This window comes from Pygocentrus nattereri, chromosome 3, assembly GCF_015220715.1.
Source record: "Pygocentrus nattereri isolate fPygNat1 chromosome 3, fPygNat1.pri, whole genome shotgun sequence".
Taxonomy (NCBI): Eukaryota; Metazoa; Chordata; class Actinopteri; order Characiformes; family Serrasalmidae; genus Pygocentrus; species Pygocentrus nattereri.
The window spans coordinates 3,331,008-3,348,507 of NC_051213.1; the positions used below are offsets into that span (position 1 = coordinate 3,331,008).

The 17,500-nt window shown below is 41.3% G+C and overlaps 1 protein-coding gene across 2 annotated transcripts in view; it reads right to left on the reverse strand.

The window, feature by feature from the left end:
• ift140 (intraflagellar transport 140 homolog (Chlamydomonas)) overlaps positions 1 to 17,500 on the reverse strand; it is a 91,892-nt gene that overhangs the window by 41,807 nt on the left and 32,585 nt on the right. For both annotated transcript variants that reach the window (XM_037537009.1, XM_037537010.1), the window contains one exon: positions 16,766 to 16,968. In XM_037537009.1, coding sequence (XP_037392906.1) covers positions 16,766 to 16,968 — 203 coding nt within the window. The remainder of the gene's footprint in view (positions 1 to 16,765; positions 16,969 to 17,500) is intronic.

The window sequence follows — 17,500 nt, forward strand, 5'->3', positions numbered from 1 at the left end:
CAGGCTTTTACTCTACTGCTCTGTTTTAAAACATTCGGTTATGAAAAGGAACAAATACCAACTTTTCACCTGGAGAACCTGATTTAAGCTCCACAATCAGACCTTAAAGCCACTGTAGAACCTCTGAGGGAACATCTACACTGTTTATACCTCGATAAATAAGAAATGTACCTGAACAGAACCTTCATTAATTAACAGTGCATCCTCTACAGGGAACACACTTAAATAAAGATTATTCTGTAAATTCTTGTACATTTTGGTGCATAAGTTCTATTGATTTGCTGAGATTAACATATTGGAAATAATAAAACATAAAACACAAGATGTGCCATTTCTTTTGAACAAGCCACATTGTATGTGTGTTTAATCAGTGAACAGCGATGGTGTATTAAAGTGTGGAGTGTGTTCTCCGTAGACGATGTGTTAATGTGTTTTCACTTGGAAAACCAACAAAAACCGCTTGCGGTGCCCAAACTTTTGCATATGACTGTAAATCTTTACACTGAAATAACGCTAAGAACGTACAGAGAGGCCACGATGTCATTATAATGTACAATTTTCTGGATTATTATTTATCTCGGTATGTAAATATACAAAATTTTAAATATACAAAAGTTATCTTGAAATATCGAGTTAATTGTCTTGTGATCTCAGGATAACAAAGTTGTTATTTTGACATAACCAGTTATTGATCTTATCTCTAGAAAACAGAATTATTATCTTAAAATAACATTGTCATCTCAAGATATCGAGTTAATTATCTGGCGATCAAGATTACAAAGCTGTTATTTTGAGATAATTAATTGTTTATCTTGTTATCTCAAGATAACAATCCAGATAATTACAGCAGCAGCTCGTAGCCTCTCCGGACTCATACAACCAACATAACGTTACACTGTGACTAATTTAATGATAATGCAGAAACGTTAGGAAGCCGACAGCCAATCAGAGGCCCCGATTGTTCACCTGGTTTTAACATTCGTCTTAATGGTAAATGTCAGACGTAAAGCTGTTTACGCCTGGCGTTCCTCATCTGTCGCTCTCTTCCCGCGTTTATTAGACAAAAACATCCCGCAAGTCCTTGTTTGTGTACAGCACTGTAGGATATACATGGAGCAGCTTATGAACCAATTGGTCTACGCTGTGATGAGGCAGGTGATTAGATGGTCCACCAGGTGTGATCAGGCCCAGAACAAGAATATACGGAGGATATTTTACTGTAAACAGCCCTATTTTGAAAATATGAGCATCTGATGAGCACATTAAGACAGCAACACGAACACACACACACACACACACACACACACACACACACACACGGTCCAGCAGGCCTCCGCTGCCGCAGCCTCTGAAATGAGGCCTATCAGCAGCTGGGACTGGGAAAGCTGAGAGACTGCCGTTAGCCTGAACGCTAACTGAGCTCACCGCTAACCGAGCCGAACGCCAGCTTCCTCATGGATATATCTCAGCCTCTGCACTGCTGGTGTCACCGACTAACGGACTACGGACTACAGACGCCACAGCGGAAACTGCCCACGCTAACCTCACCATGATCAGAAATCAAGCTGGATCTTGACTTTGATTTTCTATCTGCACTTACAGAACACGCCCCTATATATATATATATATATATATATATATATAAATATAAATATAAATATAAGTATATATGTAACTATTATATTCTTAAAAATGTAGACGACCGTTACGATTTAAAAAGGAGTCACTAATTTGGTACCAAAAGAGTTTCAGGTCATCTCTGTATTCCTTAATTTATCTTTTTGATTATAACCGTCTTCACCAGCACTGCAAGGCCGGATTTACACCGTGAAACTTTTACAGTCCTTTAGCTGCATGGAACCTATTACAGGAACCTAAATTTCATGAAACATGAAACTCGGCCACCACAGTGAACTGCGTGAAGCAAGCGTCACGAAAATCAATCCACAATTATGAAAGTGATGAAATTATGTAAATTATGAAAACGCAGGCACGCCTAGTGGCTTTGAATGTTTTTTGCACAATTTAAAAAAAAAAAAAAAACGTCATTGGTCGTCTTGAAACTTGATGAACAGATCAACAGAAACGGTCCAAAGTGACTTAGAATAAAATGTACTTCCATTAACATTGAGCTTTCTCCTGTAAAGCTACTTTAATAACGCTGGTTAATTACCTAGCTTGTGAAAGCCTGTTGCATCGTATTTATCTAGACAGGTCACAGGTCGGCTACCCAAATGTCAAGAAGAGCCATTTTCCCTTTTTACCACCTTGGTGGTAAATATGTTTCAGTATGCACTGAAGTACTAATATAGGATACAAATATAATAAATAAAAACACAGACTTACTCTGCTCTGCTTTAGGCTTAAGTTGCTTTTCTCGCATCTCCGGCAGGAAACTTTTCCTCAAAAGTTGAACAGTTTCTTGTAAAATGTCTCTCAACGTTTGACTTTCTAGGAGGCTGAAGTCGCTTCTCATTCGCCAGCTTCTTGTTCGAATTTTCCCGTTAAAGTGGAAAGAAGCTGCCGAACGAGAAACTTCAGCTTTACGACTTTTTAGTGTTTGAGTTTCTCCTTGCAGATTAAACATATCAGGAAATCTTAAACCTCTCTCGCTGTCTTTTCTTTAGCTACTAGCCAGGTGATACTGTTGTCTGCGTTGCTATGGTGACCAGCAGTCACCTGTTGCCGACTGCTGACCTTGATTATTCATTTTCTGCTGTCTTGACATAAAAATGATGCAAAGACCCAAAACACATCACAGATTATGTTATATACCCAGAGCAACACAATATATGACAAGTACTAGTACTAACCTTGCCGACTAGTAAAATAACGAGACATTAGTATGGTCCTTCTCAGCTTGCAACCTGCAACTAGTTGCATGAAAGTTTCACCATGTAAGTCCAGCCCACACACATGCACATGCTCTATGGTTTGCAAAGTAAAGAATTCTACTATAACTATGAACTTTACTGTCCCATGTATTTTTCTATAGCGGCTCATTAGGTGAATATTAATCTATATTCCATATAACAGTAAAGTGAATTAGAAAAGCCCAGGAAAGTAGAGACGCCTCTACTCATTAGTCGGTTTATGGTACCTGCATTTAACTCTGAAGGGTTGGGCTAAATATATTATTATAGATTTCTAATAAAATAATATCATTACTTATACATCACCACTCTATTAAACTGGGCACTTTTTACCCTGACGAGGACTAAAATGCAGAATAATAAAGAGATATTATTAAAAAATTAATAGACTTCTTCAGTGTTTTTACTATCTGTTCTGCCTCTATGTGGTCTCATGAAAGAATGTGTGTACTGATGATAAAATGTGTTCTATTCTTCATCTAAGTCACAAATATAGACAAACACATTGTGCTTAAGCCACTAAGGTTGTGGTTATGGTTGTGCATTTCACAGTGCTGGTAGAAAAAGTAAATGAACCCTTGGACTTCATAGCTGGTTGAACCTCCTCTGGCGCAGTAACCTCAAATAAGCCTTTCGGATAGCTGCAGATCAGACCTGCACAGCGTTCAAGAGGAACACTGGACTGTTCTTACCTACAGAACTGCTTCAACTCAGCGATGTTCTTCAGATGTTTGGTGTGACTGGCTGTCAAGGTCATTGCACATCATCTCTGATGGCTTAAATTCTCCAAAGGCAGGTCTTAATTTTTTGAAGCAGTTCTGTAGTAGATTTGCTTCTGTCTTTAGGGTCATTGTCCTGCTGTAGCTCCCAGCTCTTACTGAGCTTCAGACGGTGGACAGCTGCCCTAACATGATCCTGTAACATACCATGAAGAACTTGGGAATTTATTTTTCCTCGGCCGGTCCAGACCCAGAGGCAGCAAAGCAACCTCAAAGCATGATGCTTCCTCCACTGTAGTTCAAAGTTGGGGTTGATGTTTTGATGTTGGTATGCAGAACCTTTTTTACACCATATGTCGGGCTGTGTGTTCTTCCCGAACAAATAACCTTAGCTGCATCAGTGCACACAGAGCGTTTTGGAGAGTCAAAGGGCTCTGTAGCAGTTAATTTAAAGTAACACTGAATTTAAGATAGCGATAAATTTAAAGTGGCAGTAAATTTAATGTAGCACTGAATTTAAGGTATCAATACATTCAAGGTGGCAGTAAATTTAAGGTAGCAATGAGTTTAAGGTATGAATAAATTTAAGGTGGCAGTAAATTTAATGTAGCACTGAATTTAGGTTATCAATAAATTTAAGGTGGCAGTAAATTTAATGTAGCACTGAATTTAGGTTATCAATAAATTTAAGGTGGCAGTAAATTTAATGTGCTACTGAATTTAAGGTATCAATACATTTAAGGTGGCAGTAAATTTAAGGTAGCAATGAGTTTAAGGTATGAATAAATTTAAGGTGGCAGTAAATTTAATGTAGCACTGAATTTAGGTTATCAATAAATTTAAGGTGGCAGTAAATTTAATGTGCTACTGAATTTAAGGTATCAATACATTTAAGGTGGCAGTAAATTTAAGGTAGCAATGAGTTTAAGGTATGAATAAATTTAAGGTGGCAGTAAATTTAATGTAGCACTGAATTTAGGTTATCAATAAATTTAAGGTGGCAGTAAATTTAATGTGCTACTGAATTTAAGGTATCAATACATTTAAGGTGGCAGTAAATTTAAGGTAGCAATGAGTTTAAGGTATGAAATGCTCATGAACAGAGATGTTAGCCAGTTCCCACGATTCTTTCCAGCCTTCAGCTGATACTCTACACACTTAAAAAAATGGTGCTTCAAGGATTCTTTAGCCAAAATGGTTCTATATAGAACCGTGACCACTCAAAGAACCCTTTGCATGACTAAAGGGTCACTTGCATCATGAAAAGGTTCTTTTCTTATTGATGAAGAATGTGCTGAAGGTGGTTCTATCTAGAACCTTTTTGGAAAGGTTTCTAAATAGCACCAAAAAGTGTTCTTCTATTGTTGCAATATCCAGCTTGTACAACCCCAATTCCAGTGAAGTTGGGACGTTGTGTAAAACATAAATAAAAACAGAATACGATGATTTGCAAATCCTTTTCAACCGATATTCAACTGAACACACTACAAAGACGAGATATTTAATGTTCAAATGTTAATGTTTTTAAATCGTTTTTGGCAAATATTCACTCATTTTGAATTTGATGCCTGCAACACGTGTAACACTCTGCTTAGGTAAAAAGGTATGGTTCAGTCTCACCATCAACAGTCTCACTGTTACTCGGTAGTGGGCGATGGTGAAGTGCAAGATGAACAGTCCTTGCATAGCAAAATGGATAGTCAATGTCGACTGAGCCTTTCAGGGATGCTCCTTTTATACCCAATCATGACCCTCACCTGTTTCCAATTAACCTGTTCACCTGTGGAATGTTCCAAACAGGTGTTTTTTGAGCATTCCTCAACTTTCCCAGTCTTTGTTGGACCAGTCCCAACTTCTTTGGAACATGTTGCAGGCATCAAATTCAAAATGAGTGAATATTTGCAAAAAACAATAAAGTTTATCCGTTTGAACATTAAATATCTCGTCTTTGTAGTGGATTCAGTTGAATATCGGTTGGAAAGGATTTGCAAATCGTCGTCTTCTGTTTTTATTTATGTTTTACACAACGTCCCAACTTCACTGGAATTGGGGTTGTAAATACACTCTTAAAAAAGATGGATCTTCAATGATTCTTTAGTAAAGAAAATGGTTCCATATGGAACCATCGACACTCAAAGAAGACTTTGCATCATTAAAGGGTTCTTTGCATCATGAAAGGGTTCTTCAGATGGATAGAGAATGTACTGTATATGGTTCTACTTAGATTATATATTGTTACGACCTCAACTTGTATCAATAGAAAAAAATGGCTTATGTGCTATGTAGAACCCTTTTCAAACAGGTTCTATGTAGACCCATCTACAGCACATTAATGCACCTTTTCCATCAATCTGAAGAACCCTATGATGATGCAAGAACCATTAGTATTCAGAACCATTAGCCATTTGTGCTTTCACACAGAAGAATTAGACCTCTGGCCATGACTGCCCCACAGACAGAGAGTAGACACAGTACCAGATCATGTCCATTTACAGACCGTGTGTCTAACTGTGGACTGATGACCACCTAAACTCTTTGAGATGAATTCCTTCCCAGCTTTATAGAAACCAACAATTATTAAAGACAGATCTTCTAGGATCTCTATTTTGTGAGGCATGGTTCACCTCCGCAGGTGCTTCTTTGTCACGCCTCCTCCACCTGTTCCTTTTCCCTCACAAGATCACTCGAGTCCATGAACGGTCCAGAGGACTCCAGCTCCCATGAATGAGTGGGAGACCACGTGACTCATCACATCACCATCAAGAAACGAACATTCGTTTCAGCGTTCCTCCTCACCAGAATTGATGTCCAGTTTGTTTTGGTTCTCTTGCTCTCTGGTTCTGACCCTCGCCTGTTTTGACTACACTCTCTGTGCCTTTACTAAAACCTGAAGTAAACTTCAACCTTGTCCTTTTATCTGCAAGCGCCGGATCAGTGCTGACATCTTGAGAAGTAAAGCTGCTCTAACTCCCTGTCTGAAAAATCTGGTTTGGTGTGGGAGACGCCATCAGTTATACATCTGCCTGAATTCATTTACTGCTGGCGGAACAAATCACACTCAGTGTGTAAAGGCCTTTAGAAGAAGACCAGACCACATTTTAAGATGACTTTCTACATAAATGGATGGAATTCCAAAAGGTTCACATGCACTATATTTCCAAAAGTATTCGCTCGTCTGGCTTCACATGCATATGAACTTCAGTGACGTCCCATTTATAGTCCACAGTTTAATATGATGTCGGCCCACCCTTTGCAGCCATAACACCTTCAGCTCTTCTGGGAAGGCTTTCCACAAGGGTTAGGAGTGTTTATGGGAATTTTTGACCGTTCTTCCAGAAGCACATTTGTGAGGTCAGACACTGATGTTGGACGAGAAGGCCTGGCTCACAGTCTCCGCTCTAATTCATCCCAAAGGTGTTCTATGGGGTTGAGGTCAGGACTCTGTGCAGGCCAGTCAAGTTCTTCCACACCAAACTGGCTCATCCGTGTCTTTATGGACCTGCTTTGTGCACTGGTGGTCAGTCATGTTGGAACAGGAAGGGGCCGTCCCCAAACTGTTCCCACAAAGTTGGGAGCATGAAATTGTCCAAAATCTCTTGGTGCTGAAGCTTTAAGAGTTCCTTTCACTGGAACTAAGGGGCCGAGCCCAACTCCTGAAAAACAACCCCACACCATGATCCCCCCTCCACCAAACTTTACACTCGGCACAACGCAGTCAGACAAGTACCGTCTCCTGGTAACCGCCAAACCCAGACTCGTCCATCGGATTCCCAGATGGAGAAGCGTGATTGGTCACTCCAGAGAACACGTCTCCACTGCTCTAGAGTCCAGTGGCGGCGCTTTACACCACTGCATTCCACGCTTTGCATTGCGCTTGGTGATGTAAGGCTTGGATGCAGCTGCTCGGCCATGGAAACCCATTCCATGAAGCTCTCTACGATGTTCTTGAGCTGATCTGAAGGCCACATGAAGTTTGGAGGTCTGTAGTGATTGACTCTGCAGAAAGTCGGTGACCTCTGCGCACTATGCCCCTCAGCATCCGCTGACCGCTCTGTCATTTTACATGGCCGACCACTTCGTGGCTGAGTTGCTGTCGTTCCCAATCACTTCCACTTTGTTATAATCCCACTGACAGTGGACTGTGGAATATTTAGTAGTGAGGAAATTTCACGACTGGACTGAATTCAAGGATTTGGATGGGTGAGTGAATACTTTTGGAAATATAGTGTACTCTCTTCCCACTGTATGTGTGTGTGTGTGTGTGTGTGTGTGTGTATGTGTGTGTGTGTGTGTGCGCGTGCAAACAGACTGATAACCCAACAGTGTGTGTGTCAAGGACACACTGAATGTAAGGAAACAAGCTAGAACCACACACACAAACACACACATTCCGAACTGCAGGATGGCTTAGGAGTGACAGACAGTGGGAATGTAATTCTGTCCAAAACCAGCAACAGATCAGACTAATCTGACTCTTATTAAAGGTCAAAAGAAGGAGTTCACGACCAGGAAGGATTCAACAGCCAATAACGCAACAGGATGTGTGTCATGTTACGGGAATCAGCACAATACCAAAGTGTGTGTGTGTGTGTGTGTGTGTGTGTGTGTGTGCTGAAAATAGGCATCAATAGCTGCTGGTGCTAAAGCTTTCATCACCTGCATTAAACTCTGCTCTGTTCTCCTCTCCACACAGACACTGCCTTCTCATCAGAGCTGGAAAACACCGAAAGGGGAATTTCACACATTTTTCTAGATCACTGCTTCATTAATCAGTTCAGATGTAGATAAAGCCACGCATTCTAGAGAAACTTGCCATGTCAGAACTATTCACACAACTCCTGAAGGCCTTAATGCACATAAATTCAGGCACACACTGCGCGATTTTAGCCCATTGGGATCCAATTTGGATTTCAGGATCGGGACAAATTTCAGCTTCATCAGCTGTCATTTGGTGTGCAGTGCTGGGGGGAAACAATGCCTGATTAACTGAGTAGACAGTCAGATCTCTGGCATGTCTGAAATTTTAGTCACTTGTCATCCAATTTCTCAAAATCGCACCCAAAACCACACACAACCATAATCACAACTACTGACCCTAACCAGGGTAACGAAACAGAGGCAAAGTCCAATTGTGCCGACTTCACTCAAATTACGAGGTATAAGCATTAAAGGCTGAATGATGCAGAGTGTGTATCCAGAGGGAAAAATAAAAGAGAGCTCCTCAGAGATTAGGTGGACAGACGAATGAGTCTCACCTGCTGCTGAGACCTTTTCTCCTGAGAAAAAGTAATCCCGCGTGTTTCCTCTTGAGTTTTAGTGGAGACCTCCATAAAATCATACACTGTTCTCAGATTTAAAGACTGTCACCCCCATGTTTCATCTCTCCTGTGTCTCAAGTCTCTTTTTTGTCTAATGCCGCTTAACTTAAGGAATTTTAGGAGAATCACCATTAAGCCTTCAAAGACCAACAATTGAGTGAAATGTTTTTGATTCAAAAAGTGTCGTTCCATGATTATGTCTTCAATTTTATTGTAAAATAGTAAAAGTAGCACAAAATAGTAAAAATAAGCAAATCCTTATATTTGCAGAAATGCTAATTAACCACAATAGGGATCCGCGCAGGACTGTGTATTCAGTCCCGCTCCCGCCCACAACAGAAACACTTTTTGTCCCACTCCTGCCTGCAGAATTCCATCATGACATCCATATCTGGCATAGTCTATTCACAAATACATTATCTTCAGGCTCACTGGGAAGCAACTTCACTAAACATGATTTTTTCCCAGTAAACACAAAGCAAGAATTAAACACAGAGCGGTTATTTTTGGCCTTTTGCTGTGCAGCTGTGGCCGTCAGACTGAAGGCTCCGCCGTCTGTAAGCTATGAGAATTTGAATGTGGTTCATGTGATCGGCTGCTTCACGAATCTTTAGAATGACTGCATTTGTTTTAACAGTTTTACTGTTTTCCTTTTATTTCATCTAGACATATATATGACACAGTTATCATTCTACTTTATTTATCTGCAATCTCCCTCCAAGGTGGATGGATGGATGGATGGATGGATGGATTGATTTCTTTCTTTCTTTCTATGTACCTAATACCTACCTACCTACACACCTATCCATCCATCCATCCATCCATCCATCCAGAAGCTACTCATTAATTTGCACCATTTCTCGTCATGCGTGCCTTGGCCGGCTCACCCTTGCAGTGAGCTGCTTTCCTGCCCGACACTGCAAATAGCTGTGGCACAAGATCCTGTGACGGGTGCCGCAGGTCTAGCGGGAATCCGCCAGCGTGGAGACCTCTACCCCACAACTTATAAAAACAATGACAGTAACAGATGCTCAGAAAGTCTCAGCAAAAACCCAAAATCTATCAAGCGTTCTTCAAACTTTACCACGTCACATCCTGAACACTTAACCTCCAAAGCTGCCTTTAGAACACAGGCAATAATAGCAATGAAGTCTAGTCTAGTCTAGTCTAGTCTAGTCTAGTCTAGTGTCCTGCATCCTCAGTGATTTGATAAAGATCTGCATAAACTGTAATTCACAACCTACATGGTCAGCTTGCCTGAAAACTAAAATAAATTGCTATTCAGTAGAAGCATCAGGCGTACAGCAGACCAACTGAGGCCATATTAACATCAGAGTGCAAGTTCTTGCAATAATGAAGTTCCTGCCCTTCAACTGCCACACACACACACACACCCACACACACACCCACACACCCACACACCACCCATTGCTTTCGTGTCTTTGTTCGTGTGTGTTTAGCAGGCATGTGGCAATCAAGCACGTCCACCGAGCGCTGACTACAGAGGAAATGCATTATTCCAGTCTGAATCTGCCTTCAATGCCAGTTGTGGACAGAGGAAGAACACTTGGACCTCCAGCCCTTCAAAGCAATTGTAGTGAGCTTCCTCAAGTAGGGTCTAAAAAGCCACTGTCCACCTTACATACTGCTTCGTTCTATGTAGAGCTGCAACTAATGACTGTACGTAAGGGTGTTTCAGTTCAGTATCAATACACTGAAACTGCTATAAAAAGCAAGTATAAGTTATACTCAATATATCGGGAGTATTATCTATTCACACCAGTATTAGGCAACAATGCCTTAAGGCCTTTTCATCATGAGTGTCATAGACCACAAAACAAACCCCCACAAAAGCCATGTTTAGGTCATCTCCCTTTACCACTGCTTTACTTCTGTAGTGTATTACAGTCTGTCAGAGCGACTGTGTGGATCATATGAACATTATAGAGCTTTTTAAATGAAACAGTAGAAGCCGTATCGCCCCCTACGCTTCCTGTAGTGTATTACAGTCTGTCAGAGCGACTGTGTGGATCATATGAACATTATAGAGCTTTTTAAATGAAACAGTAGAAGCCGTATCGCCCCCTACGCTTCCTGTAGTGTATTACAGTCTGTCAGAGCGACTGTGTGGATCATTTGAACATTATAGAGCTTTTTAAATGAAACAGTAGAAGCCGTATCGCCCCCTACGCTTCCTGTAGTGTATTACAGTCTGTCAGAGCGACTGTGTGGATCATTTGAACATTATAGAGCTTTTTAAATGAAACAGTAGAAGCCGTATCGCCCCCTACGCTTCCTGTAGTGTATTACAGTCTGTCAGAGCGACTGTGTGGATCATATGAACATTATAGAGCTTTTTAAATGAAACAGTAGAAGCCGTATCGCCCCCTACGCTTCCTGTAGTGTATTACAGTCTGTCAGAGCGACTGTGTGGATCATATGAACATTATAGAGCTTTTTAAACGAAACAGTAGAAGCCGTATCGCCCCCTACGCTTCCTGGAGTGTATTACAGTCTGTCAGAGCGACTGTGTGGATCATATGAACATTATAGAGCTTTTTAAACGAAACAGTAGAAGCCGTATCGCCCCCTACGCTTCCTGTAGTGTATTACAGTCTGTCAGAGCGACTGTGTGGATCATATGAACATTATAGAGCTTTTTAAATGAAACAGTAGAAGCCGTATCGCCCCCTACGCTTCCTGTAGTGTATTACAGTCTGTCAGAGCGACTGTGTGGATCATATGAACATTATAGAGCTTTTTAAATGAAACAGTAGAAGCCGTATCGCCCCCTACGCTTCCTGTAGTGTATTACAGTCTGTCAGAGCGACTGTGTGGATCATTTGAACATTATAGAGCTTTTTAAATGAAACAGTAGAAGCCGTATCGCCCCCTACGCTTCCTGTAGTGTATTGCAGTCTGTCAGAGCGACTGTGTGGATCATATGAACATTATAGAGCTTTTTAAATGAAACAGTAGAAGCCGTATCGCCCCCTACGCTTCCTGTAGTGTATTGCAGTCTGTCAGAGCGACTGTGTGGATCATATGAACATTATAGAGCTTTTTAAATGAAACAGTAGAAGCCGTATCGCCCCCTACGCTTCCTGTAGTGTATTGCAGTCTGTCAGAGCGACTGTGTGGATCATATGAACATTATAGAGCTTTTTAAATGAAACAGTAGAAGCCGTATCGCCCCCTACGCTTCCTGGAGTGTATTACAGTCTGTCAGAGCGACTGTGTGGATCATATGATCATTATAGAGCTTTTTAAATGAAACAGTAGAAGCCGTATCGCCCCCTACGCTTCCTGGAGTGTATTACAGTCTGTCAGAGCGACTGTGTGGATCATATGAACATTATAGAGCTTTTTAAATGAAACAGTAGAAGCCGTATCGCCCCCTACGCTTCCTGGAGTGTATTACAGTCTGTCAGAGCGACTGTGTGGATCATATGAACATTATAGAGCTTTTTAAACGAAACAGTAGAAGCCGTATCGCCCCCTACGCTTCCTGTAGTGTATTACAGTCTGTCAGAGCGACTGTGTGGATCAGATGAACATTATAGAGCTTTTTAAACGAAACAGTAGAAGCCGTATCGCCCCCTACGCTTCCTGTAGTGTATTACAGTCTGTCAGAGCGACTGTGTGGATCATATGAACATTATAGAGCTTTTTAAACGAAACAGTAGAAGCCGTATCGCCCCCTACGCTTCCTGTAGTGTATTACAGTCTGTCAGAGCGACTGTGTGGATCATATGAACATTATAGAGCTTTTTAAACGAAACAGTAGAAGCCGTATCGCCCCCTACGCTTCCTGTAGTGTATTACAGTCTGTCAGAGCGACTGTGTGGATCATATGAACATTATAGAGCTTTTTAAACGAAACAGTAGAAGCCGTATCGCCCCCTACGCTTCCTGTAGTGTATTACAGTCTGTCAGAGCGACTGTGTGGATCAGATGAACATTATAGAGCTTTTTAAACGAAACAGTAGAAGCCGTATCGCCCCCTACGCTTCCTGTAGTGTATTACAGTCTGTCAGAGCGACTGTGTGGATCATATGAACATTATAGAGCTTTTTAAACGAAACAGTAGAAGCCGTATCGCCCCCTACGCTTCCTGTAGTGTATTACAGTCTGTCAGAGCGACTGTGTGGATCATATGAACATTATAGAGCTTTTTAAACGAAACAGTAGAAGCCGTATCGCCCCCTACGCTTCCTGTAGTGTATTACAGTCTGTCAGAGCGACTGTGTGGATCATATGAACATTATAGAGCTTTTTAAACGAAACAGTAGAAGCCGTACCGCCCCCTACGCTTCCTGTAGTGTATTACAGTCTGTCAGAGCGACTGTGTGGATCATATGAACATTATAGAGCTTTTTAAACGAAACAGTAGAAGCCGTATCGCCCCCTACGCTTCCTGTAGTGTATTACAGTCTGTCAGAGCGACTGTGTGGATCATATGAACATTATAGAGCTTTTTAAACGAAACAGTAGAAGCCGTATCGCCCCCTACGCTTCCTGTAGTGTATTACAGTCTGTCAGAGCGACTGTGTGGATCATATGAACATTATAGAGCTTTTTAAACGAAACAGTAGAAGCCGTATCGCCCCCTACGCTTCCTGTAGTGTATTACAGTCTGTCAGAGCGACTGTGTGGATCATATGAACATTATAGAGCTTTTTAAACGAAACAGTAGAAGCCGTATCGCCCCCTACGCTTCCTGTAGTGTATTACAGTCTGTCAGAGCGACTGTGTGGATCATATGAACATTATAGAGCTTTTTAAACGAAACAGTAGAAGCCGTATCGCCCCCTACGCTTCCTGTAGTGTATTACAGTCTGTCAGAGCGACTGTGTGGATCATATGAACATTATAGAGCTTTTTAAACGAAACAGTAGAAGCCGTATCGCCCCCTACGCTTCCTGTAGTGTATTACAGTCTGTCAGAGCGACTGTGTGGATCATATGAACATTATAGAGCTTTTTAAACGAAACAGTAGAAGCCGTATCGCCCCCTACGCTTCCTGTAGTGTATTACAGTCTGTCAGAGCGACTGTGTGGATCATATGAACATTATAGAGCTTTTTAAACGAAACAGTAGAAGCCGTATCGCCCCCTACGCTTCCTGTAGTGTATTACAGTCTGTCAGAGCGACTGTGTGGATCATATGAACATTATAGAGCTTTTTAAACAAAACAGTAGAAGCCGTATCGCCCCCTACGCTTCCTGTAGTGTATTACAGTCTGTCAGAGCGACTGTGTGGATCATATGAACATTATAGAGTTTTTTAAACGAAACAGTAGAAGCCGTATCGCCCCCTACGCTTCCTGTAGTGTATTACAGTCTGTCAGAGCGACTGTGTGGATCATATGAACATTATAGAGCTTTTTAAACGAAACAGTAGAAGCCGTATCGCCCCCTACGCTTCCTGTAGTGTATTACAGTCTGTCAGAGCGACTGTGTGGATCATATGAACATTATAGAGCTTTTTAAACGAAACAGTAGAAGCCGTATCGCCCCCTACGCTTCCTGTAGTGTATTACAGTCTGTCAGAGCGACTGTGTGGATCATATGAACATTATAGAGCTTTTTAAACGAAACAGTAGAAGCCGTATCGCCCCCTACGCTTCCTGTAGTGTATTACAGTCTGTCAGAGCGACTGTGTGGATCATATGAACATTATAGAGCTTTTTAAACGAAACGGTAGAAGCCGTATCGCCCCCTACGCTTCCTGTAGTGTATTACAGTCTGTCAGAGCGACTGTGTGGATCATATGAACATTATAGAGCTTTTTAAATGAAACAGTAGAAGCCGTATCGCCCCCTACGCTTCCTGTAGTGTATTACAGTCTGTCAGAGCGACTGTGTGGATCATATGAACATTATAGAGCTTTTTAAATGAAACAGTAGAAGCCGTATCGCCCCCTACGCTTCCTGTAGTGTATTACAGTCTGTCAGAGCGACTGTGTGGATCATATGAACATTATAGAGCTTTTTAAATGAAACAGTAGAAGCCGTATCGCCCCCTACGCTTCCTGTAGTGTATTACAGTCTGTCAGAGCGACTGTGTGGATCATATGAACATTATAGAGCTTTTTAAATGAAACAATAGAAGCCGTATCGCCCCCTACGCTTCCTGGAGTGTATTACAGTCTGTCAGAGCGACTGTGTGGATCATATGAACATTATAGAGCTTTTTAAATGAAACAGTAGAAGCCGTATCGCCCCCTACGCTTCCTGTAGTGTATTACAGTCTGTCAGAGCGACTGTGTGGATCATATGAACATTATAGAGCTTTTTAAATGAAACAGTAGAAGCCGTATCGCCCCCTACGCTTCCTGTAGTGTATTACAGTCTGTCAGAGCGACTGTGTGGATCATATGAACATTATAGAGCTTTTTAAATGAAACAGTAGAAGCCGTATCGCCCCCTACGCTTCCTGTAGTGTATTACAGTCTGTCAGAGCGACTGTGTGGATCATATGAACATTATAGAGCTTTTTAAATGAAACAGTAGAAGCCGTATCGCCCCCTACGCTTCCTGTAGTGTATTACAGTCTGTCAGAGCGACTGTGTGGATCATATGAACATTATAGAGCTTTTTAAATGAAGCAGTAGAAGCCGTATCGCCCCCTACGCTTCCTGTAGTGTATTACAGTCTGTCAGAGCGACTGTGTGGATCATATGAACATTATAGAGCTTTTTAAATGAAACAATAGAAGCCGTATCGCCCCCTACGCTTCCTGGAGTGTATTACAGTCTGTCAGAGCGACTGTGTGGATCATATGAACATTATAGAGCTTTTTAAATGAAACAGTAGAAGCCGTATCGCCCCCTACGCTTCCTGTAGTGTATTACAGTCTGTCAGAGCGACTGTGTGGATCATATGAACATTATAGAGCTTTTTAAATGAAACAGTAGAAGCCGTATCGCCCCCTACGCTTCCTGTAGTGTATTACAGTCTGTCAGAGCGACTGTGTGGATCATATGAACATTATAGAGCTTTTTAAATGAAACAGTAGAAGCCGTATCGCCCCCTACGCTTCCTGTAGTGTATTACAGTCTGTCAGAGCGACTGTGTGGATCATATGAACATTATAGAGCTTTTTAAATGAAACAGTAGAAGCCGTATCGCCCCCTACGCTTCCTGTAGTGTATTACAGTCTGTCAGAGCGACTGTGTGGATCATATGAACATTATAGAGCTTTTTAAATGAAACAGTAGAAGCCGTATCGCCCCCTACGCTTCCTGTAGTGTATTACAGTCTGTCAGAGCGACTGTGTGGATCATATGAACATTATAGAGCTTTTTAAATGAAACAGTAGAAGCCGTATCGCCCCCTACGCTTCCTGTAGTGTATTACAGTCTGTCAGAGCGACTGTGTGGATCATATGAACATTATAGAGCTTTTTAAATGAAACAGTAGAAGCTGTATCGCCCCCTACGCTTCCTGTAGTGTATTACAGTCTGTCAGAGCGACTGTGTGGATCATATGAACATTATAGAGCTTTTTAAATGAAACAGTAGAAGCCGTATCGCCCCCTACGCTTCCTGTAGTGTATTACAGTCTGTCAGAGCGACTGTGTGGATCATATGAACATTATAGAGGCTTTTTAAATGAAACAGTAGAGATCAGCATTTACCCTCATCTACCTCTCTGAATTCAGTTCATGAAGACCTTGATAATTAGCTGATGAGCTGAATCAGGTGTGTTTAATAAGGCAGTGTGATGAAGTCTGCAGTGTTTTAGCCCATGAGGACTGGAGCCTGACACACATGCTTTATAGCTTCACCCACATTTTCACTGGTTTCACTGACTTGTGATTATCTGTGTGTGAGATTGTCTTGGTGCGTGTACCTCTTTATGAGTTTGATGGCTCTGAAGGCCTCGTCCATGTCCCCAATCGTCAGGTAGAAGCTGAAGTTAAGCATTGCGTCTCTGGTTTGCTTGTCACAGCTCTCCAAACCAACAAAATCCCGCAGAGCTCGGCGTACCACCATGTGGGGGGAGGGGGGAGCAGCAGGTGGAGCATTATCACTGTCCATGTTCTGCTCTCCGGGCTACACACACACACACACACACACACACACACACACAAAGTCATTTTCAACTTTATAGGGCATTTAAGTAGGAAATTCCGTTTGTCAATAACACAAAACATGAATACACACAATACACCAACTATAAAACTAATCAGTTCAAAAAAGTTGGGACACTATTTGAAATGTACATAAAAAGTAAAATCAGTGAACTGTAAATACATTTTGTAAATCCATGATTTTAACAAAATAGTATAAAAACAATCTATTTAAGATTGATATTTATCTTCATTTTATTTTATTTTATTTACTTTTTTTGTAAATATACATTCATTGTAAAATTGATGCCTGTAAAACATTCCAAAAAAAGCTGGGGTAGGAACAGTTTAAGACGTCGAATGATAAACATCCAAAAAACACGTTAAACAGGTGACGCAATAATGTTCAGGTATAAAAGGATCATCCATAAAAGGCTTGGATATGTATGAGTGAGGATGGGTTGAGGGTCATAACCTTTCCAAAAAATGCATCAGAGAATAATCCAACATTTTAA